At 41.6% G+C, this 25,799-nt stretch overlaps 1 protein-coding gene across 1 annotated transcript in view; it reads right to left on the bottom strand.

Annotated features, from left to right (window-relative positions):
• The window catches only part of adamts9 (ADAM metallopeptidase with thrombospondin type 1 motif, 9), a 59,260-nt gene extending 34,013 nt beyond the window's left edge, over positions 1-25,247 (bottom strand). The window contains exons 1-23 of the mRNA XM_066670925.1: positions 25,132-25,247; positions 23,252-23,643; positions 19,686-19,839; positions 17,859-17,867; positions 16,217-16,485; positions 15,154-15,237; positions 14,938-15,062; positions 14,576-14,616; positions 13,603-13,708; positions 11,495-11,641; positions 10,845-10,986; positions 10,251-10,355; positions 9,127-9,272; positions 8,291-8,472; positions 7,751-7,887; positions 7,303-7,420; positions 7,018-7,113; positions 4,423-4,589; positions 3,454-3,583; positions 2,179-2,305; positions 1,333-1,543; positions 1,036-1,200; positions 781-942 (exon numbers count right to left, since the gene is read on the bottom strand). Coding sequence (XP_066527022.1) covers positions 781-942; positions 1,036-1,200; positions 1,333-1,543; positions 2,179-2,305; positions 3,454-3,583; positions 4,423-4,589; positions 7,018-7,113; positions 7,303-7,420; positions 7,751-7,887; positions 8,291-8,472; positions 9,127-9,272; positions 10,251-10,355; positions 10,845-10,986; positions 11,495-11,641; positions 13,603-13,708; positions 14,576-14,616; positions 14,938-15,062; positions 15,154-15,237; positions 16,217-16,485; positions 17,859-17,867; positions 19,686-19,839; positions 23,252-23,643; positions 25,132-25,210 — 3,294 coding nt within the window. The 5' untranslated portion in view covers positions 25,211-25,247. The remainder of the gene's footprint in view (positions 1-780; positions 943-1,035; positions 1,201-1,332; positions 1,544-2,178; positions 2,306-3,453; positions 3,584-4,422; positions 4,590-7,017; positions 7,114-7,302; positions 7,421-7,750; positions 7,888-8,290; positions 8,473-9,126; positions 9,273-10,250; positions 10,356-10,844; positions 10,987-11,494; positions 11,642-13,602; positions 13,709-14,575; positions 14,617-14,937; positions 15,063-15,153; positions 15,238-16,216; positions 16,486-17,858; positions 17,868-19,685; positions 19,840-23,251; positions 23,644-25,131) is intronic.
• Between the last annotated feature and the right edge of the window lie 552 nt (positions 25,248-25,799).

The raw sequence follows: 25,799 nt of genomic DNA, 5'->3' as shown, positions 1-25,799 counted from the left end.
GAACAGCCAAGACACGTTTGAGATCCATCTTTAGTCCTCCAATAAAGCTAAAGGACTAATGTAACCAAACTGTAATAGAACCCTATAGCCACCAGTTAGCATCTCACCCTTCAGTTAACATTAATAATTAAAAACCTGTACACGTTCACTGGGCATTTTAGATAATATATGTGTGCAGGGGGAAATGAAGGAACAGCACTTTCACCTCCTTCAACATCCACAGCTGGTGTGCCCTTGAGCAAGGCACCTAATGTTGAACTTCAATTTTAAGACAGTTAAATCACGTTCCCCTTAAATATGCTTTGAGGCTTATAACCAACAGCTTATAATAATCTAGAGCTTAGGGTTGGACGGTATAACGGTAATAAAATTAGGGCTGTATTCAGGACATGTGGGTGGTGTGTCAAATTTCGGTTCTGTGTCTTTAAGAACGTGGCTAAAATGTTCATTCATGTGCATTTAAGAGAGCCACAGGGAGGGGGCACTGTGGGAGCTCACTGACTACTGATGTCACAGTCTGAAAATGGGTGGAGCAAAAAAATAAAAGCTCAGTAGCCCACAACCATTGTGAGTTTAGTGAATGAAGCTGTAAACAGACAAAACAACATTGTGCTCACAGGTATGAGGTGTTATCGAGGCTCACTTCACTGGAAAAGCAGCTGAATTTATCAGTACATTTCCTAATGCCCAGCCTTTCATTATCAAACCTGCTTGGTTTCATCTGTGGGGCATCCGTAAATTATATCTTTGACACCAATAAAACGGAACGTCTGTACTCACCTGTCCCCAGGGTCCGACCTGCCAGGATGCACACTCCTGCTGCTGGCACGCCTGCACTGACTCTGGTTTGGACGAGTCGCAGAAACGGTCGTCCAGTCGGTCCTCTCCAAACTGACACCACGTCTGCCGGTGCTTGTAGCCCTTTCCACACGTCACCAGACACTGCCAACGAGCCAAGCGTCAGATCGAATCCATCCTTTCTATAGGACTGGTTTATGTTTTCGTGAGTGTCTTGTCACAGTGTTTATTCTTTACCTCTGACCAGTCCCCAGTCTTCCACTGTGGACACAGGAAGTCATTGCAGGGCTGGACAGTGAGCTTCTCTCGCGAGTTGCATTTGCTCTCATCGTTAGCGTTCTCCGATGACTTTCCACACACAGCATTCCGGCGACGCGTCCCCCCACCGCAGCTTTTAGAACACTAAGCCAAAGAGGCACACGAACAAACAGAGACTCAGGGCCACAGACATTTAGAGGAGGAGCAAGACCACTCCTTCAAGGGCTAAAGTGATAATTTGGCTGATGTGTGTCTAAATCAGCTCATCCCGCTCACCTCTGACCAGGGTGAGTACTCCCAGCCTCCAGGGTTACAGTCTCCATGGCAGACCTCCTTGTCCTCTGGCTTGCGCTGGTGGCTGCAGTGTCGCTCATCCACTTTCTGGGTTTTGCTGTCTGCTCGGCTGTGTTTGGCACAGTAGATTTCCAGCGTGCGATAGCCTGGTCCGCACGTAGCTGTACACTCGCTCTTGCGGGCGACATGCCACCTGTCAATCAAGAAATAACACTAAATAAACAGGGCAGAAGACAGGAAAATGGCCAACGTTTCTTCTGAAATTAGGGGTGTATTATTAGCTCTGGGTAACAGTCTGTGAGGAGTGTGGTGTGTTCTCCCTGTGTCTGCGTGGGTTTCCTCCGGGTGACTGTCTGTGAGGAGTGTGGTATGTTGATTGGCAACTCAAAAGTGTCCGTAGGTGTGAGTGTGTGAGTGAATGTGTGAGTGTGTGTGTTGTCCTGTGAAGGACTGGCGCCCCCTCCAGGGTGTATTCCTGCCTTGTGCCCAATGATTCCAGGTAGGCTCTGGACCCACCGTGACCCTGAATTGGATAAGCGCTTACAGATAATGGATGGATGGATATTAGGACAAAGTGTAGCCTGACAATATGATGAATGGACTATGCACAAAAAATAAAATAAAATAAAATTCAGAATCTGATTTTACCCCAAAAAACTCTAATTCCAGTGGTAGCTTTGATTATTCCTATAGCATGAAAAATACTATTTGAACTCCAACAGTGGGAGAACAGTTACATAATAACCCATTTAGATCCCAGACCCCAGTGAGTAGTGAATTGAGGGTTGAGACCCCATAAGATTTACAGGGTCTACCCGCTCCCTTTACCTGACTTCACAGTCCGAGTTGCAGGGCTCAGTGATGGCAGCAGGACGAGGGGAGCCGTGGCATCTCTGATCTGAAACTACCACACGATCAGACTCCCGGCTGCACAGAATCTTCCGCTTACGATCCCCTGGGCACAAGAACACAACACAAAGGCTCGTGTGTCAAATATGATCTCTTATTGCCTTGCAGTGTTTTGAGTTACAAAGTGAACCTACTCTTCTGTGAGGACTCACTGGTCAATTTCTGTAAAGCTCTGATGGCAGGCAGCCATAACCACTTTAGTGAGGTCAGGTATTGATAGTTTTGTATCACATACAGCATTCAAAATCATCCCAAAGTTGTAGGATGATGCGCCATTACTCCAGACAGCACTGCTCCACAGCCCAATGCTGGGGATTTATACCCCACTATCAAACACTTGGCATTGAGCATGGTGATCTTGAGCAGCTGCAACAGACTTCATCATTCAATGGGTGATATTTCATATTGAGATTATACAAGGTGAACACGCTAATAATATATAAGACTGTAGCATCTGCCCAAGATCCCCATGCTCAATGTCAACCGTTTGATAGTGGGGTATAAATCCCCAGAGGAGCCGAAGAAAGAAAGAAACACAAGAAGAAAGTAAGAGAGAACTAGAGAAATGAAGTAAAGAAGACAGAAAAAAACAGTGAATGAGCGCACAAGAAAAAGATGAATGAACTAATCTTTGCATCTTCAAGGTAGCAGGAATTCAGATTAAGTCAGTCTAACCGAGCATGCCCAGTGAGAGCTCTGCCATCTCTTCTGCGAGCTCTTCTTAAATCAGAGAGGCTGCATGTAATGATGCATTCACTAACTCCGCGCCATCAGATTTGCAGCTCTTGGCTGTAAGAGGCTGTGAAGGTGGGCCAGAGATCTGTGCTGAAAAGTGAGGCCCAGATGTTTGGACGGCCTTGTACCGTAAGTTCAGAGCTTCATTGCTTGACTGACCTCACTGACCCCATCAGACTGCTTCCCCGACAGGATGCTGGCAAACACAGCCGAGGCTAAAGAAACAGAGCCCACTTTCTTGAAAAGCTACTTTCATCCCTAAATTTATTAAAGTCTGGCTCTCAGATTTATGCTGAAGATCTTAAACCATAACCCCAATCCTAATCCTAAACACAAGGCCAAATTTGGCACCCAACAGTACTGAGATGTCTTAACATCTGTAACAAGTCATTATTAAAGGTAAGTATTAAAACAGAAAACATAATTTAGTAAAGAGCCCTGTTTGGAAGATTGCCTCACCCTGGCACAGGCGGCTGCACTCCTGCCACGGACCGTATGCGTCCCAGACAAACCTCTGAGACTTATCCTCGATAGGGATGTTATAGGAATACCTGACGTCAGGATTGTAGAGGTTACCTACAGATAGCACCTGTGGGCATATACAAATAAAATCAAATATTTTTTAAAAAACTTTTTTAATTGAAATAACCAAATTACACAACTTGATGGCAGGAAACTTTAAATTAATTTCATGAAATTGTACTTAATTTGCTTAATTACACTACCATGATTAATATTAAAAATATAGATTATTTATTCATTCATTCATTGTCTGTAACCCTTATCCAGTTCAGGGTCACGGTGGGTCCAGAGCGACGTTCGACGCAAAACCACTTAAGTCAAAACAAGGCTTTATACAGTAAATGTAACCACGAAACATCATAACTCGGGACTGACGTAACCCGAGGACCTCCTGTACCAATATTAGATAAGAATGAGGTGTAACAGTATGTTTAAAAATGTTTCTGAGCAAAGTATAATTGTAATACAAAATGTAAATATTCTTCATCTCTTTTTTCTTTTTATGGTAACTGTTGTGTCATATTTAAAACGAAAAAAAGAAAAACAGCCTTTAAAAAATGAACTAATGCGCTATGTCCAGGAATGCTAATATCAACATCACCTTTAAATCACATTTAAATCGTCTTAACCAAAACTCACATATACTTTTGGATACAATACTATCCCCAAGAAAGGATCAAATCGATGCATATGTTTTTGATGTGAAAAATACCATGACCCATAAATTACGCTATTTTTGTTGAACAAAACGACAACTGTCATTTTCATATTATGCAGCAGTTTCCATAAAATGACAAAAGAGCAGGAGCATGTATGAATTTAGAATTACAATTGTACATTACACAAAATGCTTTAAGACATTTCCAATTTTCATCTTTAGGATGTCCAACAAACATCCTGGATTACCTGGACAACGATCTCCTCCTCGATGCGTTCAGTGCAGTTGAGCCTCTCGACGACGTGGTCGGAGCCGCTGTACTCTATTACGACGTTCCCCACTTTGATTTCCCTTTTAAACATGCTGACCACAAACTCTCCATTGAGTAAATATTCTCCACGACTGTTGGCCACGGCTGGGGAGTAAAGAAAGGATGGATGTTATGCTGGAATTTAAATTAAAACCCAGGTTTCTGAGCATGGATTAAGCCTTGTTCTGGATTAAACACAGGATTTTAAATACAGAAGTGGCAGTGTCATTTTATCCAGTGTTAGGGTGTGGGAAACAGGTTTAAGAAAAACCCTTGGACCAAGACTATGTCTAATGAATGTGCTTTGTGTCATCACTGTGTTTGGAAGAGATCCTCTAAGGCTCCAAGCATTTCTATCACTGTCTATGTATTGTGTATTAATAACCACATTCATAAGGTTTAACATGACGTATAAATACTGTACTTATTTAAAAGTTGTGTATAATTAGTTATAAATACTTTATAGGATACAGTATGTCATTTTATAACGTCATGGAGTATGTGGCTTCAATGCGTATTACAATATCTGTTTTAAGAAATGCTATGCATGTAATTTTAACAGGTTGAGGACAACTTTGCAGGACATAGGTCAATATTTACGCTTGTTTAAGACCTTATGACTGCACTTACCAAGGCTTATAAACACAACATTCATAGGATGTTTAATCACATTGTCTCACTACACATTTTGGCATTTGCCATTGAGTGTTTTCATTGATTGTAAGGTTTAGCGATAGGGGAAGGGACGATGAAGCTAATTGGGCTAAAGTAGAGCAGCATTCCTCCGAGGGGCCGAGTCTTCCTGTGCCATGGTCAGTCTACTGCACAGATTCACACTAATGCGATTATGTAGCTTATTTCCTGCGTTACTTTCCTGACCATTTCACACATCACAAAGCCCAGCCCCTTCCCACAATCCCCTCTTTTACTACTCCATCCCTCTGCAGGGACCCTAAAACAAACACACACACACACACACACACACACACACACACAAAACACTTGTATTCCCATCTTGTTGGGTATTCATTTTGATTTCTGTATATTACTACAGTGAGCTATGGCTATGACTACATCAAAATAAGACAAACACTAATATAAGGGAAGACCTTGGACACACACCTTTTTAATGTAGGTTGTATTGCAGTTTCTTATTGAGCTGCTAGCCAGCAATGAGGATTGAATGAGGACGGGTTAGATTGGATTGTTTGTGTCATAAAATATTGAACAAGTGCCCTATTACACCATTAAAACATATCAATCAAATCAAAATAACTGAACAAAAAAGATTCCTTTTAAATTCATGAGGTTATGAGGTCCCCATACAGAGGATAATACGCACACGCACACACACGCACACACACACACACACATACACACACAGTTGTCATCTCCGGGGCACAGTGACCTACTCAAGCTACGAGCAGAGGACAAGGTCTTCCCCTCAAGGCTTCCGAAAAAAAGTTCCGGCCCATTACCACGCGAGCATGTGTTGGACACACTCTCGTCCTCAGCCAGACTCGCCTTCCCACACGAGACCACCAGCTTCAAGCCCTCGCCCTTTCCCCCAAATAAAAGCCGCCCCTCTACACGAGCTCCCTCCAACCCCGCTAGCAGACGCTCACGTGTCTCACGACCGCAGACGATAGACAAGACCGCAGCCCTCGCAGACGAGCGTTTTCCCAGCCATGAGAAACGTCTGGAACCAATCTAATGCCACTCCACTTTGTCAGAGCTAAATCCACCAGTGCTGAATTAGCACCTCACAGACAGGAATGAAATCCAGCTGGACATGAAGGAAGATTATTAAAAGTTCATTCAAATCTATAGCTGTTTAATTTAATTCAGCACTGGAGGATTGGGGATTGGGCAATGGTACACTGTCAGACATAAAGCTGTGAGTAAACACGTAGGTGCACATGGTAGAATGTAGAGTTGGACGATATGGCCAAAATTGATATCACAATATATTTCTTCATTTCGTCAATACGATATAATGTCAATGCAATATAATTCCGATATCGATATTATATTGCGATATCTATTCTTATTGAATAATAGCCCTAGAAGAATGCAAGTATTGGGAGCAGCTAACATCAGAATCGAGAGTCAGTTGTCATAGAGATGGCTTTGGTCAACGTCACCACAGAAAGAGCTGTGACAACTGATGCTTCATAACAAAGTATTAACATAACTTTTAAGGCAGAAGTCTAGCTACTGCACACTATCCATGTGCCTCTGAATATACTTTATTAACACCACTTTTAACACTCTCAGACCACTGTATGACCAGTGAAACCCTATAAATCTATATTTTGATCGTAAACTAATGTCATTCACTTCATAAAAGTCTTGGCCTTTAATGCATTAAGGTGTAGTTTGTGTTCTAAAGTCCCTGTGAATGTAACTACTGCTTCAAATGTGTTTTTAATATAATGTAATGTAAGAAGTAATTTGTTTCCTGAGGGTATCGCTTGATTAATCACCAAAGATCTGCTAAACGAAGGTCCAGGTTGCTGGTATATCCACTCACCGAGGTAGTTATCATCCTCTGGTTTCCCTGAGTAGCTGTGCTGTCGCACGTCGATGTTAGTAGCACCACTGGGAATACGCACCACAACATTGTAACCTGGAAGACAAATGAAGGATCAAATCTCTAAAATAAGAATCATGAATTCATATCAACATGCAGCGTTTTTAAGCCAGTGACTATTTGGAATATGGCTTTATATCAGTGCCAAATGAATACTATATTTACACAGTGTTAATACAAATTCACTTCATCTGATTCCGCCAAATGAATTGTGAGGAAACCTACCATAGCGAACGGTGTTATAAGTGCCTGCCACAGTTTTGCACGAGGAGTTGTCTCCCCCACACACTCCACACTTATCTCTCCTGGCCTTGGAGTTCAAAACGTGGTCACATCCCGCTTGCTGCAAGTGCAAATATGGAAGAGAATGAACTTCTATCATCAGCTGCACAAAGCATCCGCCTTGGGACTATGGTGCAAAAGGCAGGGGATCTTTAGGGCCATTAAACCCAAGGGGTATAGGTTTTTTAAGACTCTTACTGTTATAGAATGATGCACATGCATGACCAGGGAATAGAACCCCAGCCTATTCTTATGTAAGTTATAGCAAAGCTATATTATTAAAGTCATTTTGGACCATAGTTACTGACCCTGTCAACTTTATAAGCCATGCATTATCACCATCATATGTTGATGCTGCAATGCTTGGAAGAAAATGCTGATGCAAACTTACCCTGCATAGGCCCTGTACACATATGTCATTAGTATCTGGGCCACATGGCGTGCCATCAATGACCCGGTCCCTGAGCTGATAGTAAGCCGTGCTGCCCGCTACTCTGCAGAACAGCTTACAGCGATCCTTCATCAGAACTAGAGCAAAAATAATAAAAAAGACACTGGACGTCAACTCTGACTGTAGAGGAACAGAGCACTCGATTACAACAGAAATATCACCATTTGGTCCATTAAATCTGAATTAGATTATTATTAAATGTTGGAACATTTCTGTGTGGATTTGATCAAATCACATATAAACCCAAAGTGACGAGTGGGGTAGTTTTATAGATGTTCCTACACCGCTTGAATAAACTCAGGAAAATCTCTTTAATTAATGCCAAGTGTAATCTAGAGAGCTGTGCTCCACAGTCCAATGTTCGGTGGCTTAATACCTCTCTGGCCTACACTTGCAGATAAATATAGATCAATTCCCAAAACACTGAACTGAAACCTCCCAGTCATTTAACCCTAAAGGAGAGAAATGAAGTCTGCTCACTGCCGCTGTACTTGGGCACCCAGCGGACGTTTGGAGGTAGACCGTTGATGTTGAAGTGCCGCCCGTTGAAGGCGGAACACTGCTCCTCTCTGAAGTCCTGATCCTGTTTGGAACATGGCTCAGAGTTACAGGAGCGGAACTTCATCCTGCGTCCTACACAGTATTTCCCCCCATTCCTGGGTCTGGAAAAAAAAGATGAACCCATGAATATTAAACATCATGAAATGAATGAGGCCTCAGATCAAATATTCAAATTTCAAAGAGTAGACCGAATGAACACTCAGCACTCAGACAATAGCTCATACACACTGAAAAGATGGTAGGGGCGCAGTAGCAGAGCTGAGGCAACAAAACATCCTCCAGTGCCACTGTGCCAGCACTGATCTTAAGCTGATTTGATTTATTTATTAGAGAATGTGGGACACTGTACTTTATCATGATTAACACACATTTATTTACAGTTGCTTATGGCTTAGAGGGTCTCAACAACAGTTTATAAGAAGCTCACTATAGACTGATTGTTAATTCTTTGTTGGGACGTAGCCTTGCTTTTCCCCAGATGACAGAGAGAACGCACAGCTGTAGCATGAGTGAGCGCTCAGAGAAAAGTCATACTGTTAACATCATATAGTACTAGTGACAATGTCAGTATACCGTGATACCGGTACTGATCAACCCAATGATTAACGTAAACAAATCATACACAAACGTTTACAGGCTCTTGGTCAAACGACATTAAGTTAAAGTCAGTTCTCCATGAACAGAAATGCTTTTTTCAGAGGTGTCAAAACTTTTGACTCTAAGTGAAGATATACAAAAAAAGCTCTGGCTCTTACGGGGGTCTGTTGCACTCCCGGACAGCAATCTTTATCCCCCCTCCACAGGTGCGTGAGCAGGAGCCAAACGGACTCCAAACCCCCCATGCCCCTTCGACTGGAACAGAGTCATGTTCTTTTAGAATGCAGTTGCCATGTTTGCAGTGCTATTTATGAAAGAGAAAGACAGAGTACATTAGAGCTCAGTTGAAGTTTTGACTAACTTATAAATAATCCAAAAGGAGCCGTGTAGGAGGAAGGTGTAAATAATAAAAAAAATATATACTACTGGAAATCGAGGCTACCTCCTACAGCAGACTGAGAGTTATGAGGTGTTCTGGTTTGGTCTACAGCATATAAACAAAGCAGGGGGACGCTATGGGTCATAAGAACCCTGCTCCCACTAACAGTACCGGATGAGAATGAAGTGTAGTTTTGAGAGCTCATAAACACCTACATCTAAACCTCAGCGAGGAATTCCTGGGTTGGATTACTATAACAACTAAGACTTTCATGAAAATAACGACAAACCCACGAAAACATAGTAGCCAACGTTTTGTCAAAATGATTATATTGTATTGAATGTATTTTTCAAACAATTTGAACCGTTTCTGGTGGTCCATTCATTGCACAAAATGTATGTGATATACACGGCATCTGTCACATTAAAGAGTGTAGAAAAAAATTAGAAAAGGACAGAAAAGAAAAGGTTTTGTCATTATGGTATTACAGCAGAAATGTAACATTATACCTGCACTCTCTGATAAATACAATCAGCATAATGTAATTAGCAGTATAACATTTTACTTTGAATCAAAGTACTTTTTAATGGATCTGAATCTTAGCTATATTTGCTGTTACTTTAAATTAAACTGCAACATGTTAAGTTTGGAAATCTGCCTCCAGAATTCCCAGAATACAACAGACTTTCCTTTAAGCAGACAGTATATATATATCATAAAATCTGCAATATAATTTACAGCTAATTTATATCTAATGTTGACAGTGTGGGTTAGTCACAATACTATTTTTCCTGTCAGTCCAGGCAGACTTCAAGAGGGCAGCGCTTTTCAGACACCTTGGTTGGACCGATAGCATGTTTGTGTGTGTTTGCTTAAACAGTGCCAGTAAATGGAAAAACTAGCCTTTCCAGGAGCGCAGTCCGTCCCATCGGCCCAGGGCATGTGCTGGGTTCGGCATCCGCGCTGTGCTCCCTCTGGGCTGGTGCACCAGAGCCTTCGACACTGAGTCTGGAGAACATCCACCGCACCCATACACAAGTTAGCTGCTTAGTGCTTCTACACACACAATCATTAAGTAACCATCTCTCATAAAACTTACACAGTACATTCCCTTGAAATCAAACACACTGAACAGCACTGTCATGTTCTAACACTGGCTGTTGTTTAAAATGTTATATAACCAGTGTTTATCCTTTCACAACCCAGAGGAGCACTGCTCCGAGCCTCTTGGTGTATGAGTATGAATACAATATCATCCAAAAATCAAGCAATATCATCATAGCAATTTAGCTTAAATTGATCATTTATTCAATAATATACGATATTTTAACATTCACCATCTTAGTTATATATTCTTTAGTGCATCCATGCACTCCTCAACCTCATGTGACTTTCCACACTGAAGTTTCTGGCTTCAGATGTCGCAGTGTTTCTGTAGAATGTAGTATTTAATGGTTCGAATGTGTTATGGGGCAGACCAAATCAGAGGTCTCTTACCATATATGGGCACACCTGTGTCCCAGGCCCAAATATGAGTTCACATTGTTTATTGACATTGTATATCCGTCCAGGCAGCTGCTGAGAAAGACCGTATGTCCTAGATACAGGCTCATCCAGTAAACACTCCCCATACCCTGTACTGATTAGAAATATTCAAAAAACAACTTCAAGAAAAAAACAAAACAGAAGACAAACAAGACAGAAAGACAACTTGAGTACGAGGTGGGGGGCTTCAAAAGAATTGATTCTCTGTCGAGGTTAAAGGAGTCAGTCATTTCTTACAAGCAAACAGGAGCTAGCAATATTATTGTTCACAAAATCTAATTGCTCTGTAGTGCCTGATTGTTGCACTTTATGGTGGGCCCCCCACGTAGGAGCAACAATGTTTAGAATACTAAAAATATTTAGTACATTCTCTGATACATTCAAGCCAGTGGGTGTCAGTATAATGAGTTTGTCATAAAAGTAGTTAGGAATCTTTGAAGAAACTGTCTGCTCCTTTAAGCTCAAGTCTGTTATATATATATTGAGTGATTCTGAGTAAACTATTAAAGTCAGCCCAGCCTATGTGCCTTATAAAATAGTCTTAGAATGCTAAAGCAAATCAAGTTCTTGTGTTCTTGTTTGGAGAATAATGGAATACGTACTCAAGGAACTCAGTAATGTATTTCCTGCTGCATTTGGACCACATCCAAGGGTTGGTGTAGTAGTTGAGAGTGGGGGCCATCACATGCTGCTGATTCTTAGCTCCATCCTCCTTACACTTATTACTGTCATCGTGTGGCATGTTAAACCTGCACAATACAACAACAACCAAAAAAAAATCTCATCAAATGCACATTGTGGGCTCTACCTAAAGCAATAGTCTGGCAAATTTTAGACAGTGTTTAATGTGGGAGATTACCCAGAACATTGATTCCAAAACAAAGTTGGTTCAGGACCAATCACAATCCATCCAACAATAAAAGAAGACTGATACATATTTTATTATGGATAAAAAACACACAATGTATCCCAGTAAACAAGGAACGTCCCTGGACGTTCAAAATAGGTCTAAAAGTAGTCTGTCCGTCAAGGACATATTTTAAACGTCAATGGACGTCCAAATTCCATCTTAATAAGTTAGTTAAGTGGTGACCAATCGATAACGTCAGTGGACGTCCAAAATGCGTTTCATACAAGTAATTTATTTCGGGACCAATTAATAACGTCAATGGACATCCAAAATACGTCTAATAGTCGTCTTTTCAATGTCTGTGTTTGGACGTCTTTTCAACTTTCATTTTCAACCTTAAGAGTATGTTGATTAGATGGCAGTCATTACGTCATTTCAACGTTGAATCAACGGCTAATTGTTTACTGGGATGTTTCTTTTTTATGTTTCTATTAATATCTTCAATCCATTTTATCCACTTTGAATATTAACTCACAAACTCTGTCAAAAACACATCCACTTTGTCGTGACAATGTTTAAAGATTCCTTTGTTGTTGGATAAACTCTGGTTTGACCTGATTTTTCACCACTTATAAGCAAGAAATTCTGTTAACGAGCTCAGGAACCTTTCTTTATGAGAGGCCCATTTTATTCATGTAACACCACTGCAGAGTGATCCAGCCCAGAAAATCGTAAGCCAAGCCAGAGGAGAACATGTAGTGTATGTAGGCCACTGGAGAGAGGTGTGATATGTACAGCATATCACCGTATTGCACCAGGAGCTCAATCCCTGCTCAGCCTACAGCACTGATGTCACCACCCAACACCGGATAAGAAAAGAATTCCCCAAATCCCACACTGGGTATACAGCGAAAATAAATACATAGCTAGCCTGATACTTACCAACCAATGCTTCGGGGTCAAAAATCTGGTCCAAGCAGAAAAAATATTTAAACTCATGGCCACTCAAGGGTTAAGGTACAAGAAAGTTCCAGACTAATATCCTGCAATACCTGGAACATTCCCTAAATAAATAAAAAAACGCCTCAAATATGTTGAGGGAGCGATGAATTAAACCACAAAATGTGAGACAAGAATTAATTTAGCCCCAACATGGTTTTCAACCATTATCTTAAATGTGAGTTTATCTTAGCAGATAAGAAAACTTAAAAAAAAAACTAAAATTATTTCAGTATAGTAGGTCTCATTTGGCAGACACAACGAAAAAACATGTACAGAAGGCCTTGAGCTGTGTTTATTAAGTGCAGATGGAGTTTACAGGCTATTATCATGATGTGCTAAAGGCTAACCAAAACATCTCCATGACTGAACATCTGACTGAGACAAAACATTTGCTGGACAAAGAATAAACTACTTCTCAGTTGGATAGACAAACTTTCCTGAGTGTGTGGTGTGTACATATATTGTGTGTGTGTGTGTGATTTGGATTTGCATACATTTTTCATGCCTAATATTGTCACTACAAAGGTTTTGCTAAAGCTAATAAAATGTAGAAAACATATTTTATTTATATTTTTATTTAGTTGTAATTATGGTCTACATTATATGATACAGCAAAGGTACAGATTAGCAATGTTGGCTAACTGCTTAGGGTACATTCCACACAATATCCCACAGATACTTGTACAAACTAGCCACACATAACTGATGCTAAACGAATAAGTAATATGTTCGTTTATCTAGCTAGTAGTGGGTTACTATGATTCTTCTGTTAAGGAAACATCACATAACCAGTAAGGAAAAATAAACTCAGTTTTATACAACAGTTAGCCATTGAAAGTCATAATGGTGGTCACTTACACATGTCCAAGTTCATGAGCGATAGTGAATGCTGTACTGAGGCCATTGTCTTCACTTATGCTGCAGCTTCTATAAGGGTCACACACTGTCCCTAACTCTGCAAGACCTGAAAATGGACAGGGTAAACATCACTGGTAAATTTGTATTATGTACATTTACATCTATAGTAATCTTTATAATGGATAATATTACATCTGTTTATATGTCTAATTTAATTGTATTGATCTATGCATATAATATACGGTGACCAGATCTGAGATGGTGCAAAAGAGGACACGTCTTGTTGTATGCTTAGCTGAACCTATGTGTGCTTTTAGGTCCTTTACACCTTTATTTGCTACACAAAACATGGGAATTTCTTTTTTAATTCATCCGAGAACTTACATTTACGTTTTGGCATAGCTGCTCGAGATGAGGGTAGGTACATGAGCTTTGCCTGACGTAAACAAGGACTACTGACGTGCAGACTGACCAATTAAATATTTACAGAGAAGGTTATCGACCAATAACGGTAGCTCTACAGTCAGACCGTCCAATCAGATGATTTTAGGCTACTTCACCACGCCCCCTTCTCACTCAAGCGAACCAATTGGAGTAGGGGAGGGCGGGACTAGTTTGTGAACGAAACTTCTCGAAGTTCTATGTAAGCGCTAGAAAAACTAAATCCAGGACGTTTGTGAAATTCCGCCCTGACATTTTTTTTAGTCTAAAAATGAGGACATGTCCGGGTAAAAGAGGACGTCTGGTCACCCTACATAATAGCAATATCAATATGTGTTTAATATATAAATATGTTAAATATATTCATGCCACCACTAACATATGAGTTCTGATATATATTTTCCCTTCACAATTAATAGTAACTTTGCATAATAATTAATATGTTTAGCAATATATGATTTCCTAGCCATCAGCTTAATTACATTTCATAACTATATCCTCCATATCATATTACTGATCATATGAGTTTTACCTAAGGTATCACATTTGTCTCTGGCTCGACAGATGTCCTGTCTGAGGAAACATAATACAAACCATTAATATAAAACAAATAAATAGTCAATAAAAGTAAATAGAATTACTTTAAACCAATTTTGGACTATTTCCATTAGTCTGTTTGTTGTTAAACATTGACACGATTCAAATTGAATGAAGTATTTAAAAATTACGTGAAAAGAAAAACATTTTAAATGGTCAAAAAATGGAGATACAAGGTTTTGTTCCGTCAGTGACCGTGTGTTAATTTTGCTCTAAATGTTGCTTTCCACTAGCCCTTCAGTGTTAGCATTTTCTGTCTGATCTCTCCCTTTTAACAGCGAGTAAATTTGGCGTGACCTGGTGATGAGGATGGCTGTATCGTGGTGGTTGTGATGGTTGTCGTCCAGGTTGTTCTGACCCTGCTGCCAAATACAGAAGTTCTTTAAAGTGGATTGTGCATTAAAGGAGATTACAGGACCATCCTGTGTGAAGAGAGAGCAACATTAAGGTGAGATGCCAAACTATTTGTAGGATTTTGACAATAACGTATGACGCATGTAAAGTTTTTCTCACCGGCTCGTTGTTTATTATCACCAGCTTCACCACAACAATGTTAATCAAGTTGCCAATTGAGGGATCCTTATAGATTGAGGAAACCTGGGTAAGGACAAAGATCCAGAAAGATGAGACTTGCAGAGTTCAAAATGACAATTTTTTAGTCAGTTTAGTCATGGCTTCCTCAAGTGGTTAAAGTTTGGTTCGGAGAGTGTTTTTCGGGAACTGCTTTTTATTAGTACTTGAGTATGCATTCATACTACTCTACCAACTACAGCTCATAAATGTATCCGTGTCCAGCTGTGACTATTAACAGGGTCTGCCATAACGATTCTATTTATAATTCAGTTGGTCAGCTGCTGGAGAAATATTTCTGGGCTGTTGAGAAGTTGATTGCACTCCCAGAACCTGCAGAGAGCAGCGTCCCGTGCCAAGATCAGAATATAGGTCAACATCATCACCTCCCTAACTGTTCGGCCAAAAGAGCATCTCAGCTATGCCTTTTATGCGACATACCTGATTTTATTCCTCCCTTTTTTTCACATTCATCATATGTGTCAGATGGATCTACCTCATGCTGTTCTACTGTTGGTGTAGGGCTGGAATTCCCGCCAAATCCGACTAAACATTGCCCTAGAGCTACAGGACTGAGAAGAAATTACATATAATGTATAATATTCAGATTCATTATCTGTTAATCTTCTGTAAAATCTTCATCCTGATCCTCAAGAATGGCCCAAGGCAGGAACACACTATGGATGGGCTGCCATTCAATCACAGGGCATCACACACTAACCCAGTCACTTAAACTTACGATTGTTTCACACAGCCTATCCACCTAACAACACGTGTTTTTGGATTATAGGCGGAAACCTGAGCACCTGGAGAAAATCCAGGTCGCCACAGCGGGAACACTCGGCAGGAACTGATCCCACTACCCCAGACCCCTGTCTTAATTCCAAACGTCACTTCAAATATCACATTGCAAAAAGCAAGGATACCGCAATGTGTGATTTCCCCCAGTATCATTCAGCCCTACAGCCCAGTGACCAGAAGCCGTGGGCAGTTGCGGTCAACTTACGATGGACATGAGAGTGAGGATGTAGTGCTGGAGGTTGCTGCCATGGTGCTCCACCATTTTGGAGTCGGCGACCACCATGACCTCCACGAAGCGCGGGTAGGAGAGGAAGCGCTTTGATCTCCGGTGAGGTCCTGAGTCACCGCTGTCGTTAGCCGAGGGGAAGGGGCCCGAGAAGACCCCCGCGCTGAGAGCCTGCAGGTCAGACAACATGCTGGGAGACGTCCCGCCCTCCTCCACACCCCCTTGTGCCCTTTGTTTCTGCTCATGACCTGGCAAAAAAACGCAAAGACATCCCAGCACTGGTTTAGAAACTGGCTTTGTGCTGATACAGAAAGAAGAGAGCACAGTACAAATGGAAGTGATTAGAAGTGAACTGAGATGAACTGAACAGTCCCACCGCGGAATGAAATACCCCTCTATCTCTATATGCAACAATACAACATCTACTAGGCATACACAACATAGTGTTTATCATCATAAATCGACAGCGCTTTATAATTGTCATATACTGGCTTGAGTATGCAAATGAGTTCTCAAACTAATCCTAGTTCTTTTTTAAGTGTCAATCACATGGGCTTAATTTCATAAGATAAAACAGAGTGGACCTAAGGTAAAACATAGTGTAATTAATGCACAACACTAGCCTCTTTGGGAGAATTTTGCCAAATGTGAGTGAGTAAGTGAGTGAGTGAGTCAAAAACTAGTTAAAAGCCAGTTATATGAGATGCATTGCAATAAGCAATGTAATACTAAAATAATTTTTTTGGTTCATTAGAATACATTTTCCTTTCAAAACACTAAATCAGATACAGTATATAGATAAAGAATGCGCAGCATAAAAGAATAACCGCAGCATGAAATCCCCCACCCCACCAGCCAAAAATATGCAGCTTTTATGTACAAACTTCAAGTGTTGACTGAAACAAACCACATATCTGATGCAATTACTAGCTTTACAAATCTCTCACTAAGCTTTTTGAAGCCTTATACAGATGTTTGTGAAATCAGCACCACTGGCCTATTCTGGGCCCGAAGAATGACACTAAACTAACATCTACACTTTGTTTTACAAATTCCGCTCTTGAAGCAAACAGCCGCTTGGGGTCTGCAGCCTCTTAGCAGCAGATCAAACCCCAGTGTCATGGCATTGAATGACTGCAAACACAAACAGTGGGCAACAGTCCCTCTAAGTGTTTAGCATTGTTATTGGAATGAGATGAAAAATGGTTGTGGCGAGGGCCTGAGTCTGCCTCTCAGCAAGCAGAATCGTGTCCAGAAAAGGAGGGCGTCTTAGGGGGTTCACGTTAGGTAAACTTGGCAACCTGACACAAAACCAATGATGGAGCAAAAGCCTTTCCCATCTCTGGACCAAAGGCTGGAGAACTCAGGCCTTAGGATATAGCTGAGGAGCTAACTAACACTGCAAAAAGGGTGGTTTTTCTTTGGTCCAAATACAGTTCTTTTAATGTCACGTAAATAGATACACACCAAAACAAGACAGCACAAAAGCGAATTAGTCTACTGTTCATAACACACTAATCCATGGACATATGCATTCAGTAACCAGTGTTGTGATGTTGGGCAAGATTCATAGCTTCAGATATACTCTATAAAATTCTGATTAGCGAATTCAGCTACTGACTTGGGTGTTCTAATGCACACATGGCTGACATCAGCAGTTTCCAATAGGAAATGCCCAAGGAACTGTCTGGAACAAGCCTTAGCATCAACACCCTAAACGCCAAGCGGCGGCCGGAAGGGTTAAAAAACCCAGAACTGGGCTGCGTCACAGGGAAAGTGAAGTAGAACTCAAATACATTCTCTTAATTGACCAAATGGGACTGCTCCAATAATTAATTAAGTCAATAACAGTAACAGCATCTACTAAAGGCATTGGTGGGCGGAGCTTAAGTATCAACGTGTTACAATCAAACTTATCCTCCTTTATGCCACAATAGGCCTTTCATAAAACTTGTCTTATCTTGTGTAAGCTTTGTGCTCCAGTGCGTTTTAGAGGCCTAAATATTTCCTTTACATATCGGAATATCGCAGGAAAAAGCAGCAGCAGCACAAAAGGCTGGTGAATAAACAGCAATGTGCAATGCGTGTGTATCACATTACACACCATCCAAATTTATTTTCCTCGCAATGGATTTCCAAATGTTTTGAAGTGCTCACCGCTTGGCCACAATGCCGCTCGTATTGGGCCTATCAGGTTTCCTTATCTTGAGGCCACAGGAAGTGCAAGAGTCAACAGGATTTTGTGGCAATAAACTCAGATGGGAGAGCGATATGTCAGTCAGAGTGATTTTTCCTGTTGCACGGCACAAAGAGCTTTTTTCCCTACTTCCCTTAATGGCATTCACTTGCAAATAGAATTGTGAGAGGATAAAATAAGCCATAAATAGTAGTAGGAGTATTTATAGCATTCGTGTGCAAACTTTTCTAGGCTCTGCACAAAAGTAGAAAAAAAAAAAATAAAGTTCCCACCCAAGAAGCTGGATCTTAATGACTTCTATCTCTTTGGCTTCACAACTGCTGCTGATAACAGCAAAAGCAGGCCGGTGTGAGTCTGTGTTCGAAGTGACCAAAGTATAGCAGATTTCGCTAAAGTTAAACACAGTGCAGTGGAAAATTCCTTAAAGCAGAAATACTTTACACAGTATCAAATGTTTAACTGAGAGGAGACTTCACTCTGTGTATTTATTATGTCTGACAAACGTGAGGTGCACTGCTTAAGAGTTTATTACGTTTTACTATTTTAATGTTAGCTCTGCCTGCTGCTTACTGTTGCCAAGCAACCAGTGCCTTGTGTGCTAGTCAAGCTAGATCAGTGTAGCTACTTTTCCAAATGTGAATAAATACATATTAATTCCATGTTTTACGCATTCAGCAGTTAGGGGCCATACAAGGTCACATAAAAATATAATAAACTAATCCACTTTGGCAAAATTTGCCAATAAGTCTGGGACATCTTGAGAAACATACCAACTCAGTGTCTGGGTTTAATGAAGAAACCAATATGTGTGAAGTTACAAAGTGTGCAATAAACTCTCCTGAGACATTACAAATGCTCTATAATATGTATTTACTCCATGTGACCAAAAGTGAACAAATACTTCTTTCATAATTCAGGTTATAAATAGGGAGGTTGTCCCTTTTTGCAGCAGTAATAGCTTCTGCTACTCAGGGAACACTAACTGTTGGAACATTGCTGTGAGGATAAGATGGCATTCAGCCACAAGAGCTTTGATGGATGGATTAGATCTGGATCCCAGAAACCTCTCCAACTCATTTAAAATATATTGGACAGATATCCTCACTCCAGATCCACACAGTTCCACTGCCCAATCAGCCAATGTGGGTGTGATATATACCTCTCTAGCCAACACATGGCATTGAGCATGGTGCCCAAACAAAGGTTTGGACACAGCGTTTTTCCAGAGGTTTTTACTATTTTTTTTTTTACCTGAAGCATCACATGCAGAAGAGTTGTCCTCTTTGGTGCGGTCCTTCCTGTAGACTAGGTGAGGTTTGATGTGTTCTTCTTCATAATGTTCGCCATTGTAGCTGTGAAGGGGCTCCATGAAGAACTCCCCCTCGGAAGACCTGAAAGTTCCAAGCTAGAGAAAAGAAAAGCAACAAAAGATAAAAAAAAAAAAACAGCGTTTCAAATGGAGCTGGCCCCAAGAGGTGTGTGTGCCCACATTCCACAGGTTGCTGTTAATTGCCCTTGTCATACCCCCCTCAACCATATTTACATCCAAATCCCTCTGAAATTATGCAGCGGCGGCAGAAAAATGGGGACATGCTGTACATGCACATTATCCAGCTGGTCTCCACGGGGAAATATCTCAGATAGTTATCAGAAAATGACAGCATTCTGTGATATGTTTATGTTGTTTAAGCCGATATGGGGAGGAAAAGCGCTGAGCTTGGTGATGTGAGGCTAGCATTCCAACACATGGAGTGTGGTCTCTACACTACAAAGACAAAGGGAGAGCTGCCAAGCAAACATCTCTAAATGCATGCATAGCAATTACCAATACTGTAGCAACAACACTTTCCGAATAAAAACAACACCTCTGCTAACATGCTCTGAATTTTCTAATCCCAGGGCTCGTCCTGGGTTTGGGGCTGTTCCCACATTATGTCAAGAGCCCATAGATTAAAGAAATCCAAAACTCACCATTTAATTTATGCTCTGGGTTAGCATTAGGGTTAGTATTCAGATTAGAACCAAAACTAAGAGCAGGTTTTAAGGGAAAGTTTATATCTTTTGTAACTACGGTGTAATTTATATTTAAAATGTAGCAGGCATTTTTTCTGTCGTCCAGGTAACAGTGTGAGTCAAAAGTCACAGGACACCCTTTTATGTCTGAAACGATTGGGAAAATGACATATCTGAATACCCCAGCAAGTAATAGGGTCCTATGGGAGGGGTATGTAAAGTCCATCTTGAAAGACGCCATATTGGATCTAGGGCAACCCTAAATGCTCAGCGCCATCTTCGTTGAGAATGGATGGTAACTCTGTACCCTCTGTTTTCTGTAGCATTGTCAGGTAGCGCTGAGTATTTAGGGCCTGGTCAAGCCTGTAACCAGCCTGTAATGAACCTGTTACGAACAACAAGTTTTGAAATTTCAGTATTGATAACTTTTGAACCACAAGAGATAATGCAAATCTTATTGTGGTAATCAATTCCCTAGACAATTCCAGTCTTCTTTGATATGCTACATGACCACCTTCCCGTTGGAAAAACTTGCTCTTGATCAAATATGGCTGCTTTCAAAATGGAGGCCATGTTCCGGACATAGCCTAAACATCACCCATTTATTGCAGAGGTCTTCAGACATGTTACTTTCCCTTTGTTTCTGAAATAAAAGGGTATCCTGTGAATTTGACTCACCCTGAACTTTCATACCAACATATTAAATTTATTAATGAGCAGGTCGTATTACCCACTAAACCACATCTATCCCAATCACACTTTTAGCTGTAGAATCAAGTCATGTTTATAATCATACGTTAGTATAATACAATTAAAAAACTGCAATATCCAACCAGTAATAATAATAACAATGATGTAATTTTCCTATTTATTGGCAAATACATCAGCCAGCGATAGCCTAAACCGTGCCTCCAAACAGTGAGCATAACTCTAATCACAGTCAAAGTCCAACCTCATGCCAAAGAATCCTGCACAAACCAAGTGAACTCCTCTTGACAAACATCATTCAGAGTGCACACACTCTTTCAGCCAAACAGCTTCTCCTTTCCAAACATGCATTCAGAACATGTGCCAGACAGCCCTGACCGTTCCAGATCTCAGCATCCAGGGTCGGTGAGGACTCTTTCACCACAAGAGTATCCAGCAGAAAGATCGAGAGGGACCTTCCATTCAAACATCAAAGTGAACCCACTCCTCCCTGCGTCATCACACGCTCTTAACTTTCCTTTGAATGCATTTATCGTTGAATCTTCACTCAAATTTGATCACTCACTTCAACAACAAAAGACAGAGGCAGAAGGAAAGCAGATTCAGCACAGCAATGTGTACTCGAGGTTTACAATAAAGACACAACACTCTTCTGCTTGCAACTGGACTCTATGACAGCGTGGGAAGACAACCCCTGAGAGGATTTTACTGTCGTTTTCCTAGCATCCAAGTTGCTCAACTTCAAAATCAGAGCCAGGGAACAGTCAGTTGCAAGACTTCTTCAAGAAAATGATGCCATGGTTGCCATAAAAGGATCTGCACTGACGTCAGCGCTAATACTGCTACGTCTCCACTGATGTGTGCAACACGTCACTGCAATGTTTTTTGTTCTTTCGAGTAGTTTAGAGTAACTGTGATGGATTGAATGTGACACTACAAATGCTTTGCTTCAAATAAGGCCAAATAGCTGTGTAAAGTCATTCCAGTCTCACAAATCGAGTGAGTCTTATCACATTGCTTTATCATTACAGTCTATGACTCTAATGTGGTCGAGAAACTATGACACACTCAAATTATTGAATAAAAAAACACCACAAGGCTTATACTGTCATTTAAAAAGCATTGATTCACACTACTATATGTGCAGGACCACAATATCTAAACCCAGTGTAACATAGAGCCAAACCAAACCAAATATCCTATAGATCTATTTAACCTAGTACCATAATGCCATTCGCCATGTTGACCTAACACATCGTCCCATATTTTCAACACACTATCTTTATATACTGCCCCATGTTACACAAACCAGGGCTCCTGTACCATTGGCTATTACCAAACACATATAATGACCAGTGGACCAAAACACTGCCTCATAAACCAGTGACATTGTTCTGTTTTATATAGCACACTGCCCCATATTTCCCAACACAAGGCCCTTTCCCGTATTACATAACAGCCTCACAGGAAAAGACACACACTGTCCCATATTCCCAAATGCGTCCTTCTTAAAACACCATAACGTCCATAATATCCAGAATATTACTTAATACCTAACACAGTCTCTCATGTTACTAAACACACTGGAGCTTGTGGACGAACACACTGACCTACATTACTCAACACAGACACCCGCTGCTCGATATCAACACACATTACATTCTTCCTAAATACCCAAACATACTCTCCCATATAACTTTATACTCAAGTGACACTGCCTCAATTTACCCAACACTGTCCCACAGACTCACGGTCCCATATTCTTAAAGCACATAAGCAGAATATGACCATACAAAGCACTACCTGACTCATAGTCATGATGCTCCACACCGTTCTACACTAAATAAACACACTGCCCCATATAACGCCATTACAGATGACAGTGCAAAATACCGTCCCAGATAAACACACTGTAACAACACTCTCATAGACCACTTATATTGACACATATCAACACACTGTGCCATACACCCACTGTCTGTATAAGACCATACAACACACTGACCCAGAGCCAAGATACTCAAAACACACCGTCCTGCAACACTGCCCCATAATCACAAAAACTGCCTCATACAGTTTACAAAGTGTGTCCTCACCAGACCGGAGCACAGGCTGATCACGGCGGTGTGCTCCGCGTGCGCGTTCACGTGTCCCCGGTAAAAGCAGTGCTCGTAGGCCGTCTCCTCTTCACGCTCCTCCTCTTCCTCCTCCTTGAAGTCGCGCGCACCGTTGAGCCCCAGCACCGTGACGGTGTACGCGGGCGCGAGGAAGCCCCCGTGCAGAGTCAGGTTCAGCCGGAAGTCCTGGCCGAAGGCGGTGAGGCGGTAGTGCACACGCTCCGCGCCCCAGTGCTCGCGTTCTGCCGGCGCCTCCGCGCTCCGCCTCCTGCGTTTGAAGTGTGCGCTCTCAGGCAGCGGCTCGCCGGCCTCGTCCACTCTCGCGGGGGTCACGATCTCATAGGCGCCCAGGTGCTCGTGCGAAGGTGTCACTGAACGGGACCGAAAACACATCAACGTCATGTAACACGAGCGAGGGCACGAGGCAATAACAACACAACAGAAGTGTGTAAAAACTGACTCGTGCAGGGCTAGGATTACTGTTTACGAATTGTGCCTTACAATCTCAAGACTCAGATTTATGACTTAGCATCTCATAAATAAGACTTAGCATGTCATAATTGTGACTAAAATGCTCATATTTCTGTTGTACCATCTCAAAGTTCCAACATATAAATTATTACTTAGTATCTTCTCACAATGCCTTAATCTCTCAAATGACTTATTACATCTTAATTATGACTTAAGATGTGTCTCAAAAATATGAATTAATTTCTTACCTATGAATCGCACTTGAATGTATCGACACACTGAATCAATGTTAAGTCATTTGTGTTTTCATGTCCTCCTTAATCAGAATTCAGTAACTCATATGTGTCATGGTTAAAGGAGTGTTCTACACATGCAGTGAGAAATGGTTCACCGGGTTCATCAGGATTCCATTGGGACTCTGGAGTGGAGTCGAATCCGTGTATCAAATCATACGACTCATTCGATAAAATGAATGAAGGTAAGACTAAAATATGATTTTACCAGTAAATCAAGAACCTTTTGATTGCCTAATTTATTAATGCTAACACTGAATTGATACAGAACATGAGAACAAAGAAGATGAGAATACGGTTAAGTTATGAATCATTGGACTGAACCACTGCAAACAGTGTCCTAGACTCGATTTTGCAGGTTGAAATACAGACGTAAAGTTGATTTTCTAAGTAAATATATGTTTTCATTCTATAAAACGAGAAGAGTAATGCAAAATAAGACTATTTAAATAAACTGGAGACAAATACCGCTCATATCTGTTGCACAAATCAACAAAGATAGTGCTTTGAGCAGGGGTACCCAAACTTTTGCACACGACTGTGTATGGAGGACGTAATACAGGAGTATAAAGCTAAAGTGACATGTGAATCAATGGGAAAGATTCACTGTGCACTGTAGTCATTTTAGCCAATGACTCGTTGCAAAGAATCGGTTCAAAGAAATTGATTCACAAGCCAACTTTATCCTCCATCTCCATTCAACAGTTCTATGACAGAGTCTGATATTTGGCTACTTTAGGAAAGCTATAGGCACTAGAGGAGTAGACAGAGCCAATCACAGCGGATCTGCTGGACACAACAAACATCCAAACAGAAAAAATGAAGCAGTGTCCAGCGAGAGAGAGAGAGAATATAAGGGAACTGTCTCCAGCACGGGTCTAACACGGGTTTCCAGCCAAGAAAACCTTGTCTTTCATCACGCGAAGAACCTATCCGTTCATTCATTGCGAGACGGAGAGCGCGTGACAGTTGTGCCTCCACGAGCCTTTCGTCCAAAACTTGACATTTGTCACAAAACCGGAGCCCCCTCATCTTTTCATTCATTCCGAGCGCGAGAAGTCCGTAGAAAGACGAGAGAAAGTTCTCGCGCCCTACCTTTCCTCGAGTCCGCGGGGAAGACTGCATGCGCCAGGTCCGGCAGCAGACACAGCAGAGTCCAGAGCAGCGCGTGCATGGTCGATGATACCCCCCTTCTCTGCCTCTTTCTCTTACTGACTTTTATTTTTCTTCCTCTCTTTTTTCCTCCTCCTTTCTTTCTCTGTCCTCTTCTTTTTCACGGAGAGCTCCACGGCCACTGCTGCGCGCGCTCCTCTCCGCCGGCTTCACATGTCTCGAGCGCCGAGCGGAGTCCTCGCGCAGCGTGCATAATGTGCTGAAGGAGGGTGGATGGGTGGGTGTTTGATTGTGGGTGGGTGATTGTAAGGGGGGTGGGGGGTCGTGATTGGGGTGTTTTGGGGTTGGGAGGTGGGGGGGGTTCCTGTTGCGGATTTCAGTGCACGGTGGGCTTCGGGTGCGCGCTTTAACTCACGAGAAAAAGTCAAGAGGGGCGTGGTCTGGGGAAGGGCCAAAACCAACTCCTGCATACAAAGCTACGCTCATTGTTCTTCTTGGGCGCCTGCAATGCAACCGGCAAGAAACGTCAAAGGAAGGGACACGCCCGAGTACATAAAACCACGCCCTTTCTCTGAACTTCATGGTCTAATGCTCTTCGGTTTTAAGTCGCTTAAACTACGCCCATTGCCTACCTTGGTTGGAGTGAACCA

The sequence above is a fragment of the Hoplias malabaricus genome, chromosome 5, assembly GCF_029633855.1.
Source record: "Hoplias malabaricus isolate fHopMal1 chromosome 5, fHopMal1.hap1, whole genome shotgun sequence".
NCBI classification, from domain to species: domain Eukaryota; kingdom Metazoa; phylum Chordata; class Actinopteri; order Characiformes; family Erythrinidae; genus Hoplias; species Hoplias malabaricus.
The sequence above is the reverse complement of the archived record's forward strand: the minus strand, read 5'-3'. Positions and strand labels throughout refer to the sequence as shown.